The 15,869-nt window shown below is 39.8% G+C and overlaps 1 protein-coding gene across 1 annotated transcript; it reads left to right on the top strand.

The window, feature by feature from the left end:
- The first annotated feature begins 1,723 nt into the window (after positions 1-1,723).
- LOC18440580 (gamma carbonic anhydrase-like 1, mitochondrial) lies at positions 1,724-15,627 on the top strand. Its single transcript, XM_006850718.4, has 2 exons — positions 1,724-2,237; positions 14,934-15,627. Exons 1-2 carry the CDS (start codon positions 1,847-1,849, stop codon positions 15,308-15,310), a joined length of 768 nt encoding a protein of 255 aa, XP_006850781.1. The 5' UTR covers positions 1,724-1,846; the 3' UTR covers positions 15,311-15,627.
- The last annotated feature ends 242 nt before the right edge of the window (positions 15,628-15,869 follow it).

Raw genomic sequence — 15,869 nt, forward strand, 5'->3', positions numbered from 1 at the left:
TAGAAAGCTTGTAATCATAATTTTCATCACCATCCAAGGGATCTAACCTGCGTCAACAAGCTTATGCTATAGTATATAGTAGTCACATGGCTTACATAATTGTTTATAAGAAAAGTATACAATGAAACTATTTACCTTTGGTATAAGTTGGTCAAAATTAATCTTGATTATTGGATGTAAAATTACATAGTCGTATTTATTCCATTGACCAAGGTCAAACTTCAATTTTTTTTTTTTTTAACTTTGTGATATGCCTAAGCAATCTGATGTCGAATGATTGCAAGTAATTGTGACCTATTTGTATAAAAGGTAAATAATCTCATCGTATACAATCCCTTATTTATGATCTCATCGTATACAATCCCTTATTTATGATATGGCAAAGATTACACAAAGAATGAGTATATCTCGTCCTTTCATTTTATTTCTTCAAAAATTGCCACATTTTGTTATTCTTTTGATCATCGACCATATCCATAATATAAGTTTTAGATCAACTTTCTAAGCTCCTAAATTAGAAGCTAAAATTTTGTTTTTTGTGTTTTTTCTCTCAATGTGAAAAAGCTAGTGTTGTGTCTGAAAATATGCGATTAGCTTTTAACAAATTGATCTAAAACACTGCTTCAAAGTTTGAGTTCGATTCGACGATTTGGATTCCAATCCAACTTTTAAACACACTCAATTTTTTGACGGTTTCAAAATCCCCAATTTGGGACAAATAAAAGCTTGAAAAATAATTACAAATCAAAATTTCAAATGATTTAATATAGGAATTGTATATTATGATACCATTTATTTTTAGTGTAAGAAGGTCTACTAGCCATTATATATTAAATTACATGGTTTATGGTGTGTCATAAAATTCAAATTTTTTTTTGAACTTGAAGTCTAATCAATTATATACTCACAACTATCTTATTTGAAATACAAAAAAGATTATGACCACCTTGTATTAAAAGTAAGAAGTCTCTTTCTATATTTTATCTCTAATCTAAAACAACAAAAAAAAAAGTGAAAAATAATGCTATAATCGATATAGAACAAATAATTCATTTTAAAATTTTCATATTTTCTTCTTCCTTTTTTTCAACTTGGTCAAGTGCCAATCGGAATCATTGATGTATATTGATTCATCAAAGGGCAAATACAATACCCGATTCCAAGTTACAAAATACTAGGTGTAAATAAACATCAAATGATTTTAAGACGTTTACCTAATATCAATGTCGTCGACATTGGATAAGCCAATGAACTAGTGGGGTGTTTGATATAGTTAAAAAGTAATAAATTATCAGCTAAACCGATCAACAAATCCTAATTCTTACTTTGGACTACTAATCCAATTATCAGCGTAGTAGAAGCCCAATGCTTACTTTAGGCTACTAATTTAATTGATAGTCGAAGCTTAATTTTTTTTAAGATTAGATAGACGCACTAATCGATAGTCCAACCAAACATTGTAATAGTGTATATACCATCCATAAACCAAGACGCCCCATCTACCATGTATTCCTAAGAATAGACGGTCGAGATGTAATCACAATTCTGAACAAAGCATGTACTATGCTGAATTTATTTGTGAGAGAAGTAAGAGCTCTGGGATTTAAATTTAGATAACAGTACATTTTAGAGAGAGAGAAATCCAAGGTCAGGTATCATATTTTTAGAGAGAGAAATCCAAGGTCAGAGATCATATTTTTAGAGAGAGAGTCATATCTCTAGAGAGAGAGAGGTAGAGAAAAGAGAGAAAACACCTCTGTTTCCCTCGTGCACTATGTAACCTCTGCTTCTCACACTGCAACACACGACCTCTCCCTCGCTCCCTCCCTCTCTCTACCAGATAAAAATGGCGAAGTTTCTTAGATTTTCCAGAAGTGCCGTAAAATCCACTATCCTCCCTTCGTGCTCAGCTACTCTAAAACTCCCTCTTCCTTCTTTATCCCCTGTAACTTCTAGGCCTTTCTTCACCGAGGCCTTGTCTGCAACTGATCACCATGTCAAATGGGATTACAGAGGTCAGAGAAAGATAATTCCTTTGGGGCAATGGCTCCCTAAGATTGCCGTTGATGCTTATGTTGCCCCAAACGTGGTCTTAGCTGGTCAGGTTAATGTTCAGGATGCTGCCTCTGTGTGGAATGGGTCGGTTCTTCGTGGTGATCTCAACAAAATTACTGTGGGATTTTGCTCCAATGTTCAGGAAAGATGTGTTCTTCATGCCGCCTGGTCTTCACCCACAGGTTTGATGCTCAATTCTAGGTTTGTCCGTCTTTCTGTCTCTAGGGTTTTGTTTGCTCACATTGAGTCTTTCTTTCTTTCTTTTGTCTTCTTTCTACTGTTTTTTTAATTGATTGAATTTATTTAGTTGATAATTCTTTATGTGGAAATGAATTTTTCTAGGGAGATTATACAGCTATATTGTAAGTGTTAAAGATAGAAATTGGGAACATCAGAATATAGTCTGGATCTCTTAACTGCATAGATTGGATTGGAATGTGTCCCTACTGTACAAACTGTTATGCAACCTGAAAATTTTGGGTTTTGCTTCTTCTTTCATCTGAAGCGTCCCATTTACTCTTTTTCCTTTTCCCTTTCTCCCTCTCAATTGTTTCATTCGATTGAGGAAGTCGATTGAGTTTCCTCAATGGATGACTCATGTATGCTAGGATACTGAGATAGCAGCTTCCAACTTAGAACTTCAAACCGTGTAGATTGAACTAGAACGTTTTTCTACTGCTGTGTATCTGGTGCTGAATAGATTGGTCGCGACTACGATGGGAAATGCATTGCTGTGATCAAAAACCATTTGGTAAAAGAGTTTAGAGATTAGTGCTTCTCGCTTTCAAAGTTCAAAGTTCAAACCACTAGACAATAGAACATACTCCATAGTCCATACCATAGTCCAAATTCTATGCACTCCATAGTTCATACACATGGTAAAAATTAGAAAATAATGAAGAAAAGGGAATAAATAATGCTTAGGACATATCAAAAGTTCATAATCCCCAATTCCACATACACTCCTCTATACTCTATATCCATAGTCCATACATGGTTACATACACATAACTAAGAGGAGGAAAAGAAAAAGGAAAGAAATAGACTCTAAGATTCAAAAAGTATTAAGTGATCGCTCAACATCAGAAAAAGCAAAGTCAGCTACTTCATATCCATCGGAGTTGAGCCATCATCATGGGAATCATCTCCCTCCTCAATATAATGGTCATCCTCCTCTATCTCCTATGAATATGTTTCTTCTTCCTCCTCCACGCTCGTCCTCCATGAAGAAGGCTTAGTGCCTAGGAGGGTTGACTGTTATCCTTGGGGCCTCCATGTGTATCTTCATGCCCCTTGACTTCTTCATCATCAACCAACCACTCCATAGCATTATCCCTACTTTTTTATATGAAGGTATCTCTCTTATCTCTCTCAGCAAACCTCTCCTTTAAGTATCGATTGCACTTCACATAAACTAGGTCATTGAACCTCGTTGATTCAAGCCTGTTTATTTTCTTTCTATGAATCTAATAAAATCAAATGAAAATACTACGAAGTTACAATTGACATTGCAGTTAACAACATAAATAAAATAAAATACAATTGACGTAGTAATCAGTAATTAGTTACTAATAACTACTAATATAAATTCTTAAACTGCAAACTAATAAAGTAACTAAATTACCATCTCAAAAGTATTCCAATTCCACTCACAGTCGGACGAGGTAGTGGTTAGGCTCAAGATCCGAATGGCCAACTTTTGTAAGTTTGGAGCACTACACCCATGTTGACTCCACCAATCGGCTGCAAATTGATTATGAATTACTATCATATATGAAATATAAAAAACAAACAACAAATATGAAACTTGAACTTGAGGACTGGGTTAAGTATATTATCATCTGGATCAATTTTGGTCCTTTATCTTACTGCCATTGGACTGATGAACTCCCAAAAGACTTCAATGTGCACTAGTAACTTGCTACCTCATATAATGTCTTGGATGTCTTGATTAGGGACTAGCACATCCAGACACTTATTAAATATAGTCATAATCGTGTCATTTGTGTGTATGTACCTTTCAACATAGTAAAAGCTTGGTTCAAAACCTAACTAGCTACATGCAATGGTTGATGTAGCTGCCTATCCCACTTCTCATAAATAATCTTTCAGACGGGCTCATAGCAGCTGACATCGTCATCCAAATTATGGACTATCTCTCTCTTGCAACTTTTCATTGCCTTGTATATGTAGCTCATGGAGGGCTTGTCACTGTCAACCATGTGAAGGACTTTGACAGGAGGAAAAAATACCTTAAAAGCACCGTCACCCCTCGCCAAAAAGCCTCAGATAGGACAATATCTCTCACTTTCTTCCTTTTATAATCCTTGGCCCACTTGCATACTCTCCAATCATCAGAGGTAAACATCTGCCTCAATTGAACCCTCCTTGAATGTATGTTATCTAGACATAGATACCAAGTAGCAAATCTCGTGACGCTTGGCCTCACTATCTCCTTGTTATTTGTAACATCATACTGAGGGTGAGGGCGTGGTTATAAATGAAAGCCGTAACTGACCTGGTCTTTTTAACTACACTTGCAATCTCGCTCAAACTGGCAATAACCTCATGCATGAGATCTATACAGTGTGTTGTGTATGGTGTCCAAAAGATATTAAGGTAATCTATGCCCAACAAATTATTAAGGTAGGCTGTGCCCAACAAATTAGTAGCAACAACATTACAAGCAACATTATCTGTGACAACTTGTATAACATGCTGCTCCCCAACCTCCTTGATGGCCTTCTCCATCACCTTCAATATATAATGGGCATCATGGCTATCATCAGAGGCATTAATAGACCTCAAAAGACCAGTCCCTAGAGGATAATTCACCAAAAAGTTCATCTGACTTCTTCTCTTCTTATCACTCCAAGTATCAATCATATAGAAACCCCATAATGAGCCCATGCATCCTTCTGTGACTCCACATTCTCCCTTGTGGCATTCACCTCTTTTTTCAAAAGAGGCTCTGAAAGCTCATATAGAATTAGGGGCTTCAACCCAGGCTTAATTGGCTAATTGCTTCTGCCGAGGTGTAGAAGCTGTTTAGGCGAGAGACACTGAAAGGAATGCCCCCCCTCATAAAACCACCTAAGCTCTCTCTCTTCCTTCTTGATTCTATTCTCAATGGTTGTTTGCTTTTTTGTTTTCTCACCTGCAACCTTAGGGTCAAGCCGTGGAAAAAAGAATCCATAGGCCCCCTAACATGAGGCCTCTTAGGCCCCCCACCCCCAGAACCAACTACCATTCCCTTTTCTTTCCCCCCTAGGCTGGGACATAGCATGCTGCTCCACGTCTTCACACCCCTCTTCATGATCATCATAATTAACACGAACCCCAGACCTTGGCTCTGCTATGCATGCCTCCATTTCCTCTTTTTTCTTTTTTACTATGCTTATAAATTTTTTTATCTCCTCCAGTCCTCCCCAATTGCATCAGGAACTTTTTTACACGGGGCAATATTCCCCCTGATATCGGCAAGATGTTTCTTGAACCTGTTTATACCCCATTTGTATCATTCTCACAATGACTGCATCTTATGCAATTTTTATTTAAAGGATTCGGGTTATTGCCATATTTCCAACCCGGATCACCATTATCCCGAAGAAGACATCTGAAATTAATCTAAGCAATCTAAAAAGAAAAGTTTTTCACTAACCTTGATTGGTCGATCTTCAGACTTCCACTTTTGAGATGTTTTAAAATCTCAAAATCTTCTAAAAATCCTCTAATAGTCTTAAAAAATCTGTAAAAGTAAATCTAAACTCAAAGGGTGATGTTTGGATAGATTTCTCAGAACTTTGAGAAACCCTTCAATCTTATGAAAATCACAAAATCCCAATTTTTTTTGAAGTTTTTCTCTCTCTAAAATGGTTCAAATGGTGTTTATGTTGCATATGAACCTCAACCCCCTTTTGTAGAAGCTTAAATTTATTATTATTATTTTTATTTTTTTAAAAAAAGGCCCCTTCAAATGGCCCTGGTATACCCCTCAACAAGGGGCATTTTTGCCCCTAGGCAGGGTGCAGGGTTGCCCAAGGCCGAGCGTTGGGCGCCTGTCCAGGCTCCCCTAGGCAGGCCTTTTTGAAACGGGAAAGCTTTCCATGTTCTCCCTACAACATAGAAGCTCTATGTTCCCCCTACCATCGAGCTGTCCATTTTTTTATCAAGAGAGCCACTCACCGTTTGATTTTAGATTTGACGTCTCAAAGAATTTTATTTTTAGTTTTTTTTTAATACATTTTTTTTGAATATGAAATTTGGTGTGTGCCATCTTTTTATTGGGGCGCACCTATAAAAAATATTAACAATAATTTTTCAATAAAAAATAATGACCAAAATACCCCTTGAAACTTTCAGGGGTATTTTGGTCATTTTATTTTATCAAAATTTTTTTTTTTATATTTTCGTTAGTGCGAGTTTAATATAGGAATGGACGTCCAAAATTTGGTGTCAAAACAGTTTATAGAAAAAAAAATAAAAATGAAACAGTGTAGAGACGTGGCATTGTGATTGGGACAATCGTAGCCCTCCATTAAAAATGGAGGGTTGGATAAGGGGGAACATAGAACTTCTATGTTGTAGGAGGAACATAGAAAGCTTTCCCTTTTGAAACACCTCACGTTCATCCTATTGCTGTTTGATTATTATATAATTGAGAACTCTTAATTTCTACTTTGTTGTTCTTTTTCTCCTATTTTCAGACATCATTAGAGCCTTTTCGTAACTATTTGGGTTTGGCTATAAGAATCCTGGTCCGCCATTCTATCTTATCTAGGGCCATACCCTCAATGAGGCTATAAGTCCAATCTTTTCTCACTATTTCCAACCATGTCCTTTTGGACATACTTCATACCCTTTTTGAGCCTTCTACTTGAACTAACTTACACTTATACTTCCTAAAAGGTGTTGTACTAGGTCTGCGCTATACATGGCCAACCCACCTAAGTCTACTTTCTCTCATCTTATTGCTTTTTGGAGCCACACCTAAGTTCTCCCGAATGTATTCATTTCGAATTCTATCCCTTCTTGTCTTGCCACTCATCTATCTCAACATCCTCATCTCAGCTATACTCATCCTATGGGTATGTTGTTTCTTGACCATGCAACATTTCATCCCATAAAGCGAAGCTGGTCTCACAACTGTCCTATAGATTTTGCCCTTTAGCTTCAATAGTATCCAGCGATCACATAAACTCCGGTTGCACATCTCCACTTCCCCCAACTAGCTCTAATTCTATGTGCGACATCTTCCTGTTTTTCAGACATATCAACAAACTTGTCCCTTGTAGATATTCTAGTTTTTTGTGACTAATATTTTTGACATTTGTAGGATTTTAAATAGACCTGCCGACTATGTTTGATTATGTCGACAATTGGAAACATGTTAAATATGGGGAAACCTTTTTTATGGTATAGTGAGGCTGTTTACTTTCTAGTTTTGGGAAGAAAAACTCAAGCTTTGCTTCTGGTGGGAAAACAAATTGATTACAATTGTAAGAGAAAAATAAGTACGAGGGTTAAAAATGGTGTCATGTATAAATTGCTTTAGGTGTTGTGGTTCTCAAAAAAGAATAGGGTATTGTTGTTCGAAACGGACAGGGGCTTTATGGCCTGCTCACAACCTCTTTTGTTGTGAGAAGGGTGGTGCTCTCTAGTACTCACCTTTTATCTCCTTGGCGTTCAACTATCTGCCGTTGGTTATGTGTTCATATCACATGATTTTGAATATCATTTCGTATCTTGGTTGAGGAGCTATAGTTGCTACTCACTTTTCTTTTATGGGTAATAGAAATCACTTGTAAAACTTAAAAAAAAATCTTTATCATCAAAAAAAAAAAAAGGTGCTAGAGTAAAAACAAGAGATACAACAAGGATATACCAAGATGGCATCTAAATGACCTATATTCCACATGAGACACGAAGCAGTCCATCTTAGCAAGTGCAACCACTATCATTAGCATAAAGGCGCGAAGAGCGTAAATGAACAATAGAAATGTTAGGAGGAAAAAATGCCGTAAAGAGGATAAATAAAAAATACCCTGTGCCTATTCACTGCTCTTACCCTCCCTTCCCCCCCCCCTCTTCTTTCTTCCTAGCATTCATCTCCACTTCCTACCTGCTAGTTTTGATGGATTGATAAGGAGGCCACTTCGAGAAAACAATGCAGGAATGGTTTTCCAAGCCTCCGCCGGGGATCAATCTTCGGGCAAAAAAGGTTTTCTCCAAAACGTCTTCCCTTTGGCAAAATCCCCATGACGCCCTCTTCACCCCTTTATGAGTTGGGGATCCCTCGGTTAGTGGCCTCCCCATCAAGCCACCAAAACCAGGAGCCTTTGCCACTGGCGTCCTTATCATGGTCTTTCTATGAGGCTCCAGAATCACCATTTTCATGGCTGTGGACCCACTTGGAAACCTCCTTCTCTATGACGCCTCCCTTTGATCAATCTGACAGCCCCTAATGTTCCAATGCTGACTCAGAGGAAATTGAGTGAATCTCAAGAACTGGTAATAACAACGAGATGCTGCTGGCCATGAGCTTTGTCTATAATGGAGCCATTGAGGGCATTATTGAAGCCTCAAAAGCCCATGTAACCAAGGGAGAACCAAATTCGAATAAAAGTGCGAAGGACATTGGAAAAGTTAAGCATGGACTCAAGAAATTAGTGTGGGGTTTCAATGAACATGGGACCCCAGGAAGCCTCCTGCCTTCTGATCCATCCTCCTCCACCTCTTTTATAGACAATGTTCGGAGGCGGCCTACTCGAGGCCTTGCAATGGGATAGGATTGGATCCCAGATGGGGATCTTAGTTTGGACTATAAGGGTTTGGGTGACCCTGACAAAAGGAGTTCTGTGAGCATGCACACCCACAAGTACCAATCCGATATACTCATTCTCACTAAAACAAAGGACGCCCCCAATCTTGAGTGAGCCCATTCAGTTGGTGTCGTCGACATGTGGCATGGTCCTCCTTGCCAGCCCAGGGTGCTTCTGGTGGCATTTGGTTCTATGAGACCCCATAGTATTATATGTAATGGACACTATTGTTGTAGCTTTCTCAATATCAACCTTCTTTATTTGTATCTCCTACAATTTTGTAGGCCTTCTCTAGCCTTTCTGCAGCCCCAATTGACCAAATCTCCAAAAAACCCTTTTTGGGATGAATTAGATCAAACTTCTACTCAGTTCTGTCTTTTGTGGTGTCTAGGCGAGGATTTTAATGTCATCTGTTGGTCCTTGAAAAAAAAAACAAGAGGTGGTTCAATCAAACCAGCATGGCTGAATTCTTGAAGTTTGTTCACAGGAACTCCCTCATCAACGTCCCCCTTAGTGGTCCCCTCGTCCTCTGGTCAAACAGCCAGTCCTCACCTGTTGAAATTGGATATACTCTCTGTCAATCCAGATTGGGAGCGGCACTTCCAGGAGGCGATTTCTAGATCCTTCCTGAGGCCCACATTGGATCACATTCCCATGATTTTAGATACCTAGCTCCTCCATTCCAGCCCAAGGCCTATTAGATTTGAACTATATGGTTGGACAACAGTAGACTGCACTCCCTAATCTTCCAATGTTGATCCTCTTTCAAAGTCTGGGTTTGGCTGGTTTCAAGTTGTCTAATTAGCTACAGCTAGGGGTGGGAATTGGGTCGTGTCGACCCGTGGACCCAATGGGTCAGCCCGACCGAGTACAGGTCGACCCACCGGGTTGGGTCTGGGTCCACTTGACCTTGACACGACCAGGTCTGGGTCCGGGTCTGGGTCTGGTTTGAGGCCAACCCTACCCAGCCTACCGAATATATTAGTGTAAATTACATATAAATGATACTAATTTTATAGATAAAATATAGAAAATAATTTTTTATATTTTTTATTTATTGTTCTGGAACCAACCTGACCCACTGGATCGGGTTGGGTTGACATGGACCCGACCCGATCCAACTCATTCCCTCCCCTGGCTACAGCTCCTCAAGCAAAAATTGAGAGCCTAGAATACGAATATTTTCAGCTCTCTCCACAAAAAAAACAGAACTCTTAGGAGGAAACAGATGAGTTAGACTTACTAGAGGAACTCAGGGACCTTTCCCCTTCTGAGCTTGAGGCTAGAATTCATGCAAAGACAAACTTCCAAATTATTCTAAAGCAAGAGGATATATTTTTGACGCCAACGCTCTAGGATTAAATGGCTACAAGAGAGGGAGTAAAACACCTCCTTTCATAAGTCTGCAAGTTGCCAGCCAATTCTATCCTACACATCGTGGTCAATGGTATAATCTGCGAAGGGCAAGACGACAGTCCCAGGGTTGTTGTCTCTTACTTTTAAAATCTCGTTGCTGCTGAAAGTGCCCCTAAATCTGGGGTAGGAAATGTCTCCTTTCAATTTATATCTTTAGATTGTGCCCGGTGGCTTGAATGACCTATTTCAGAGCAAGAAGTCCTCAAAGCCTTTGCTGATTTGAGCTAGGATAAGGCCCCTGAGCCAAGAAATCCTCAAAGCCTTTCCTATTCATCAAGTTCTTGGATGTCCTTGGCCCCTATGTCTTAGCCTGATTCTCTGAATTCCATAAAAGGGGAGTGGTAAACAAAAGTATGTGTGCTACGTTTATCACACTCATCTGAAAGTAGAGGGGGCAGAGGAACTTAGAGTTTAGACCAATTGGCCTTCTGAACAGTTCTTATAAGATCCTTGCCAAGTTTATTGCCTCAAGACTCCTCTATGTTCTTGGCCAAGCTATCTCCCCCGACCAGGGAGCCTTTTTCGCTAACGAATACTTCAGCTGACAGTCCCTCTCAAGAACACCGGGCTTGATATGTAAGCTAGATCTTGCAAAAGTCTATGATCATGTAATCGGGGGTTCCTTTACTTTATCTTGTATCTGATGGGCTTTGGGCCAAAATGGAGGCAATGGATCCGGGGCATATCTGTCCTCAGCTCACTTCATCATAATCAAGGATCCCCGTAAGGCTCCTTCATTACTACCTGTGACCTTAGACCAGGGGATGGATCCCTTGTACCCTTTCCTATTTGCTATTGTGGCAGACATATTTAGCAGGTTCATTGAAAGGCTTTACCAGTTCAGTTTTCTCACGGGTTTCTCCTTGCCCCACCAGGGCCCCACTATCTCTCATTTTCTCTATGAGGATGATTCTTTGGTGTTCCTTGATGTCTCTCCATAAGAAGTCGATAATCTATGGATTTTCATTCGTTGCTTTGAATTGGTCACAGTCTTCAAGTCAACATGCTTAAAACCAATCTCATGCATTAGACAGTTTCCCTCCATGTGTTAGCATGAAGAATAGGGTTTGCCAATGGCAACCTCCCAAGCAAATATCTTGGATTACCCTTTACTTGGATAAACCAAAGATGCCCAATGGGATACCATGGTTGAGAAATTCAAGAAGAAGCTGGCTACCTGGAAGAGTCGCTTCGCCTTTTTGTGAGGTCGAATTATCCTAATCAAATCCACCTCGGCAAGCATCCCAGTGTCCCAAATGTCCTTTTTCCACTTGCCTGTATGGAATGGAAGCTCGAACCCTGATATATTCCACCTGGTCAGGTTGGACCAGGTATCTTCTGGGGACCGAGGCTTCCTAAACCTGCAAATTGCCAATACCGGCCTACTGGGCAAATGATGGTGGCATTTTGCCACTAACCTGGATCAGCTGTGGACATCAGTGATATCCAATAGATGTGGTACTGACTGCAAAAGATTCTTCTTCCTCTAAAGCTTCGGGTGCATGGCGAGTTATTAGACAACTAAATTCCAACTTTTCAGTCTGTGGGCCTCCTCCCGTACTACATCTGGCAAGACTTCCGTCTTGGATGTAGCCTTACCTGCCTTCTACAATGCTGCTGTAAAAAGTGAGGCTTTCATGGGCGACTATGCTTCTTGAGTGGTTGGGAATAGAGTTTGGCCCCCTGGCCTAGGCCGAGACCTCATGTAGTCCGAGGACTCCCATCTTGGTTTCCTTTTGCTCATCTAGATTCTTTCTTCAAAACCCTCACAATCTTCACCCAAGCCAGTGGCTGCAAACAGAGTTTCACTCCCCTTGGCCCCACCCAATGTGCAAGCGCTCTCTTGGCATGCCATTTTGGACAAAGTTCCAACTCTGGACAAGATAAAAAATGTGACTTCCATCTGGCCAATAGATGTACCATGTGTGGTACTGAAAAGGAATCTAATCCTGTGCACCCAATCAACCATGATTTGGGCACCTTTTCTGAACCTTTTTGGCCTATCCTGGATTGCCGACCCCTCAGAGGAAGACCTTTACAAACAATACTATTCTCTCCCCCTACCAGCTTCCAGTCGACTCCTTTTGCACCTCCCGTCCAGGCAATCATTTGGTCCATATGGCTCAAAAGGAATCGAAGGATCTTCGAGGGTTCAACATCTCGCCTATTCAACATCATCCAAAGGATCCTATTCACTGTTATATTTGGGGCTTCCTCAAACAAACTCTTCAACTGCTATTCCACCTGGCGCAATGTTATTCTCTCAACACCTACCATTTCTGGGTCCTCGGCATGGTTACCTTCAGGCTATTGTAGTCATTTGCATTGAACTTCTATGGCTGTGCCCGCAGGAATCCAGACCCTGCTGGCATTGGTGCCTATTTGGAACCCATAATGGGGACTCTTTTGTCTTTCTCAGGTCCCATCGGCAGTGCGGGTGATTCACTTGCTGAGGCTTTTCTACTTCTTCTCTGCCCATCTCTATATAATGGAGAAGAGGGTCCTCGATCCTCATTGAAGGAGACTCCCTCAATGTTATTGAATGGGTCTCTAGGGCTACCCCTTGCCCCTGGAGATTCGACATCTTCAAGCAGATTTTCCATCTTTTTTAAGGACTGGTGGTTTCATTTCAACACGCTTGGCATGAAGCTAATTCTGATGCAGACTCCCTGGCCTGTGCAGGAAGAACTTCCTTCTACCATTGTCGCCACAAATGCTTCATCTGTTTAAAAGAGCCTTAAGTCCAGCTCCTGTTTCTGATTCATAACCATTTTTGTATCCATTTTGCAATTACCTATTCTGTTTTGTGACACCAATTAAACTGTGCATTTTTACAACATTGATACAAGTACAATTTAGTTGCTTACAACCCCCCCTTCCAACCACCCCAAAAAAAGAAAAAACAAAACTCCAAATAAAAGCCAAGATTTGAAGTGTTTATTTATGTTCACCTAATTACATTAAGCAAGGTACAAAGATTTACAAAATTGCTTATAGCATAATCTGCGCCCAAACAGGAGCGACAAGCAAAAGTTTACAGCGGAAAGAAAAAATGTATCCTGGTTAGGAGTTAGGACAGACACCTGTTAATTAGAAAGGGGTCGCTTGCGACAACAACCTAATTCTCCTTGTGGTATGTATGTTTGTAAGAGACTTGAATATTGTTAGATATTAAATTTGGTCGAACAAATGTTTCCAGTACCAGGGGGCGGCAATCCCTGAGGTTCATCTACTCACATTCTCAGAGTCCCTTTCTTTCTCAAGGGAGTGGGCCCAGTAAAAATATTGGAAGTAAATGTTACAGTACTTTCGGATGCTTTGTAGAAGTATTGGTCATATAGAAAGAACTGTTGGGAAAATTTAGAAATGCTTTCTTTTAGGGGATTGTTTACAAATAAACCATTTACCTTCTGTACAAAGTGGTCACAATCATTCTTGTCTTTTAGATTTCAAAATGGTGGTTTTAAGAGTGTCACTGATTAGACGTAAAGTTCAAAAAAAAAAATTGTCGGACTTCGTGACTCACCCCTAGTCATCCAATTTGACATCTAATGAGTGGGAATAGTTTTGACCTCCTTGTACGGAAGGTAAATGGTCTCTTTGTAGACAATCCCTTCTTTTAAAGAGTTGATGATATATTTCTAAGAGTTTTGACATGCATGTCCTCTATATATCTATATACTAAACAGAAAAGGGTGATGCAATTGATTTATTAGATGCATGAGCTATTTATACCATTAGCAAAGAAGTTGCAGTTAATGCCTTTGTTTGAGATTGACATGATAGGCTAGTTTTATTTATTACAAAGTAGACAATCGAACTATTAAGAATGTTTTCTCAACATAGTCTGAGCTGGAAATCTCCACTCTGTAGAAACTAAGTGGTATATTGGAGAATATCTCCCTTTATTGTCTTCCCCATTTCTCTAGTACCAGGAGAAGCTAAGAAAATATAAATCAGAATCTGGATAGTAGGATTGTAGGAATTGGAAAAATTCATTTATAATCATAGAAAAGTATCATGAAAAAAGAGAAAGCCAAGTTATGATATGTCGGTTACTGCATTGGTCCTGGTAGCATCATCCTGTTTTCACTCACTAAACAGCTAAATGAGCCTTTCTCAATGTCTCCGCTTATTCGGATGGGATTGATGTCTTATTGTTATGGGAAGACTTGACAATGCAGTTGTGCTTCTAGTAGAAAACATTTTTCCTACATGAACTTTGTTCCTCATACTAGGCTTTTATATTTTTGTTGAATATGTACATTGAGTTTTGCACCATACAATTTGGATGTCCCTCTCTCTTAAAAATGCCATAGGCTAAAAATGATTAGTGTTTTGCCCCGCAACAGTTCTCGTAGAGCCGTTGTGGTTTCCCGTGTTTTTTGTATGAAAAATCGACCGCACCAGAAATGCTATGTCCGTTGCGGTCGATTTATCCATGCTGTCCGAAAAAATCGGATGGCATCGAGCCTGTGGGTGAAAGCACTATTCATTTTCACCCATAGGCATTGCGTAGTGGCTTCCATATATATATATATATATATGAAATTGTTGTCATCTGCATACCTATAGGGCTTTATTTTGCTTCTTTTATCCTTACAGTCACTGAACGTAATCTCTCTCTCTCTCTCTCTCCAGGGCTTCCAGCTGAAACAACCATCGAGATGTATGTCACTGTTGGGGCTTACACACTCCTGAGGTCTTGCACCATTGAACCTGAGTGCATCATCGGGCAAAATTCAGTCCTCATGGAGGGCTCCCTTGTTGAGACTCATTCTATCTTAGAAGCTGGGTCGGTCCTTCCCCCTGGTCGTAGGATTCCAAGTGGTGAACTTTGGGCTGGGAATCCAGCACGATTTGTGAGAACTCTAACCAATGAAGAGATCCTGGAAATACCCAAACTCGCGGTTGCCATTAATGACCTAAGTCGAAGCCATTTCTCTGAATTCCTTCCTTATTCTACTGTTTATTTGGAGGTCGAGAAGATGAAGAAATCACTTTCTATTCCTCTGTGAAGAAGCTGATCCCTTCATCACCCTTTGGTTTTCCTTCAAAAGAATAAGCCCCACCACAAACTGTCCTTTGACCATGGTCTTTTAAGCATTTTTTTCGTTTGCAGAGTTGGGAGAGAGGAACTGCTTTGTTTTTATGTCTACTGTGGTGAGGAGTGAGGATTGAGGAGAGGGTTTGCCGTGGCCTTCATTTGGCAGGTTTTATTTATGCTCTCTTGTTGTAGTTAATCTTTGTTCCATCGTTTGTAGCTTAAATCAAAACCAGCAATTCTGGTTGATTTTTCATGGAGCTATGGAGAATCTAAAATATGTTCCGTACCCTTTCGCTTCTCATTTTTTTTTTGGAAATCTGAACTCCTGGTTATGTGGGAATGTTTACTGCTTTTTCCTAGCCTCATGGACTTGAAAGGATAGAGCACTAAGTGCTGCAATTAGGGGCGGTGCTAGAGATGCTTTTTGTTACTCTCTGCTACCATGGCATTAAAGTTAACCTAGACCATATGAATTATGGTATGATATGAAGAAGAAATCTTTGGGATCGATCACTCCAAATTCTTGAGAG

This window comes from Amborella trichopoda, chromosome 1, assembly GCF_054954075.1.
Source record: "Amborella trichopoda isolate Santa Cruz 75 chromosome 1, AtrichopodaSantaCruz75HAP2 v2.0, whole genome shotgun sequence".
Classification (NCBI taxonomy): Eukaryota; Viridiplantae; Streptophyta; class Magnoliopsida; order Amborellales; family Amborellaceae; genus Amborella; species Amborella trichopoda.

Bases quoted from the DNA above. Each gene is read 5' to 3' on its own strand.
- LOC18440580 (XM_006850718.4), top strand. From the start codon at position 1,847: ATGGCGAAGTTTCTTAGATTTTCCAGAAGTGCCGTAAAATCCACTATC. The intron at 2,238-14,933 runs GTTTGATGCTCA...CTCTCTCTCCAG, and splicing joins CGCCTGGTCTTCACCCACAG to GGCTTCCAGCTGAAACAACC.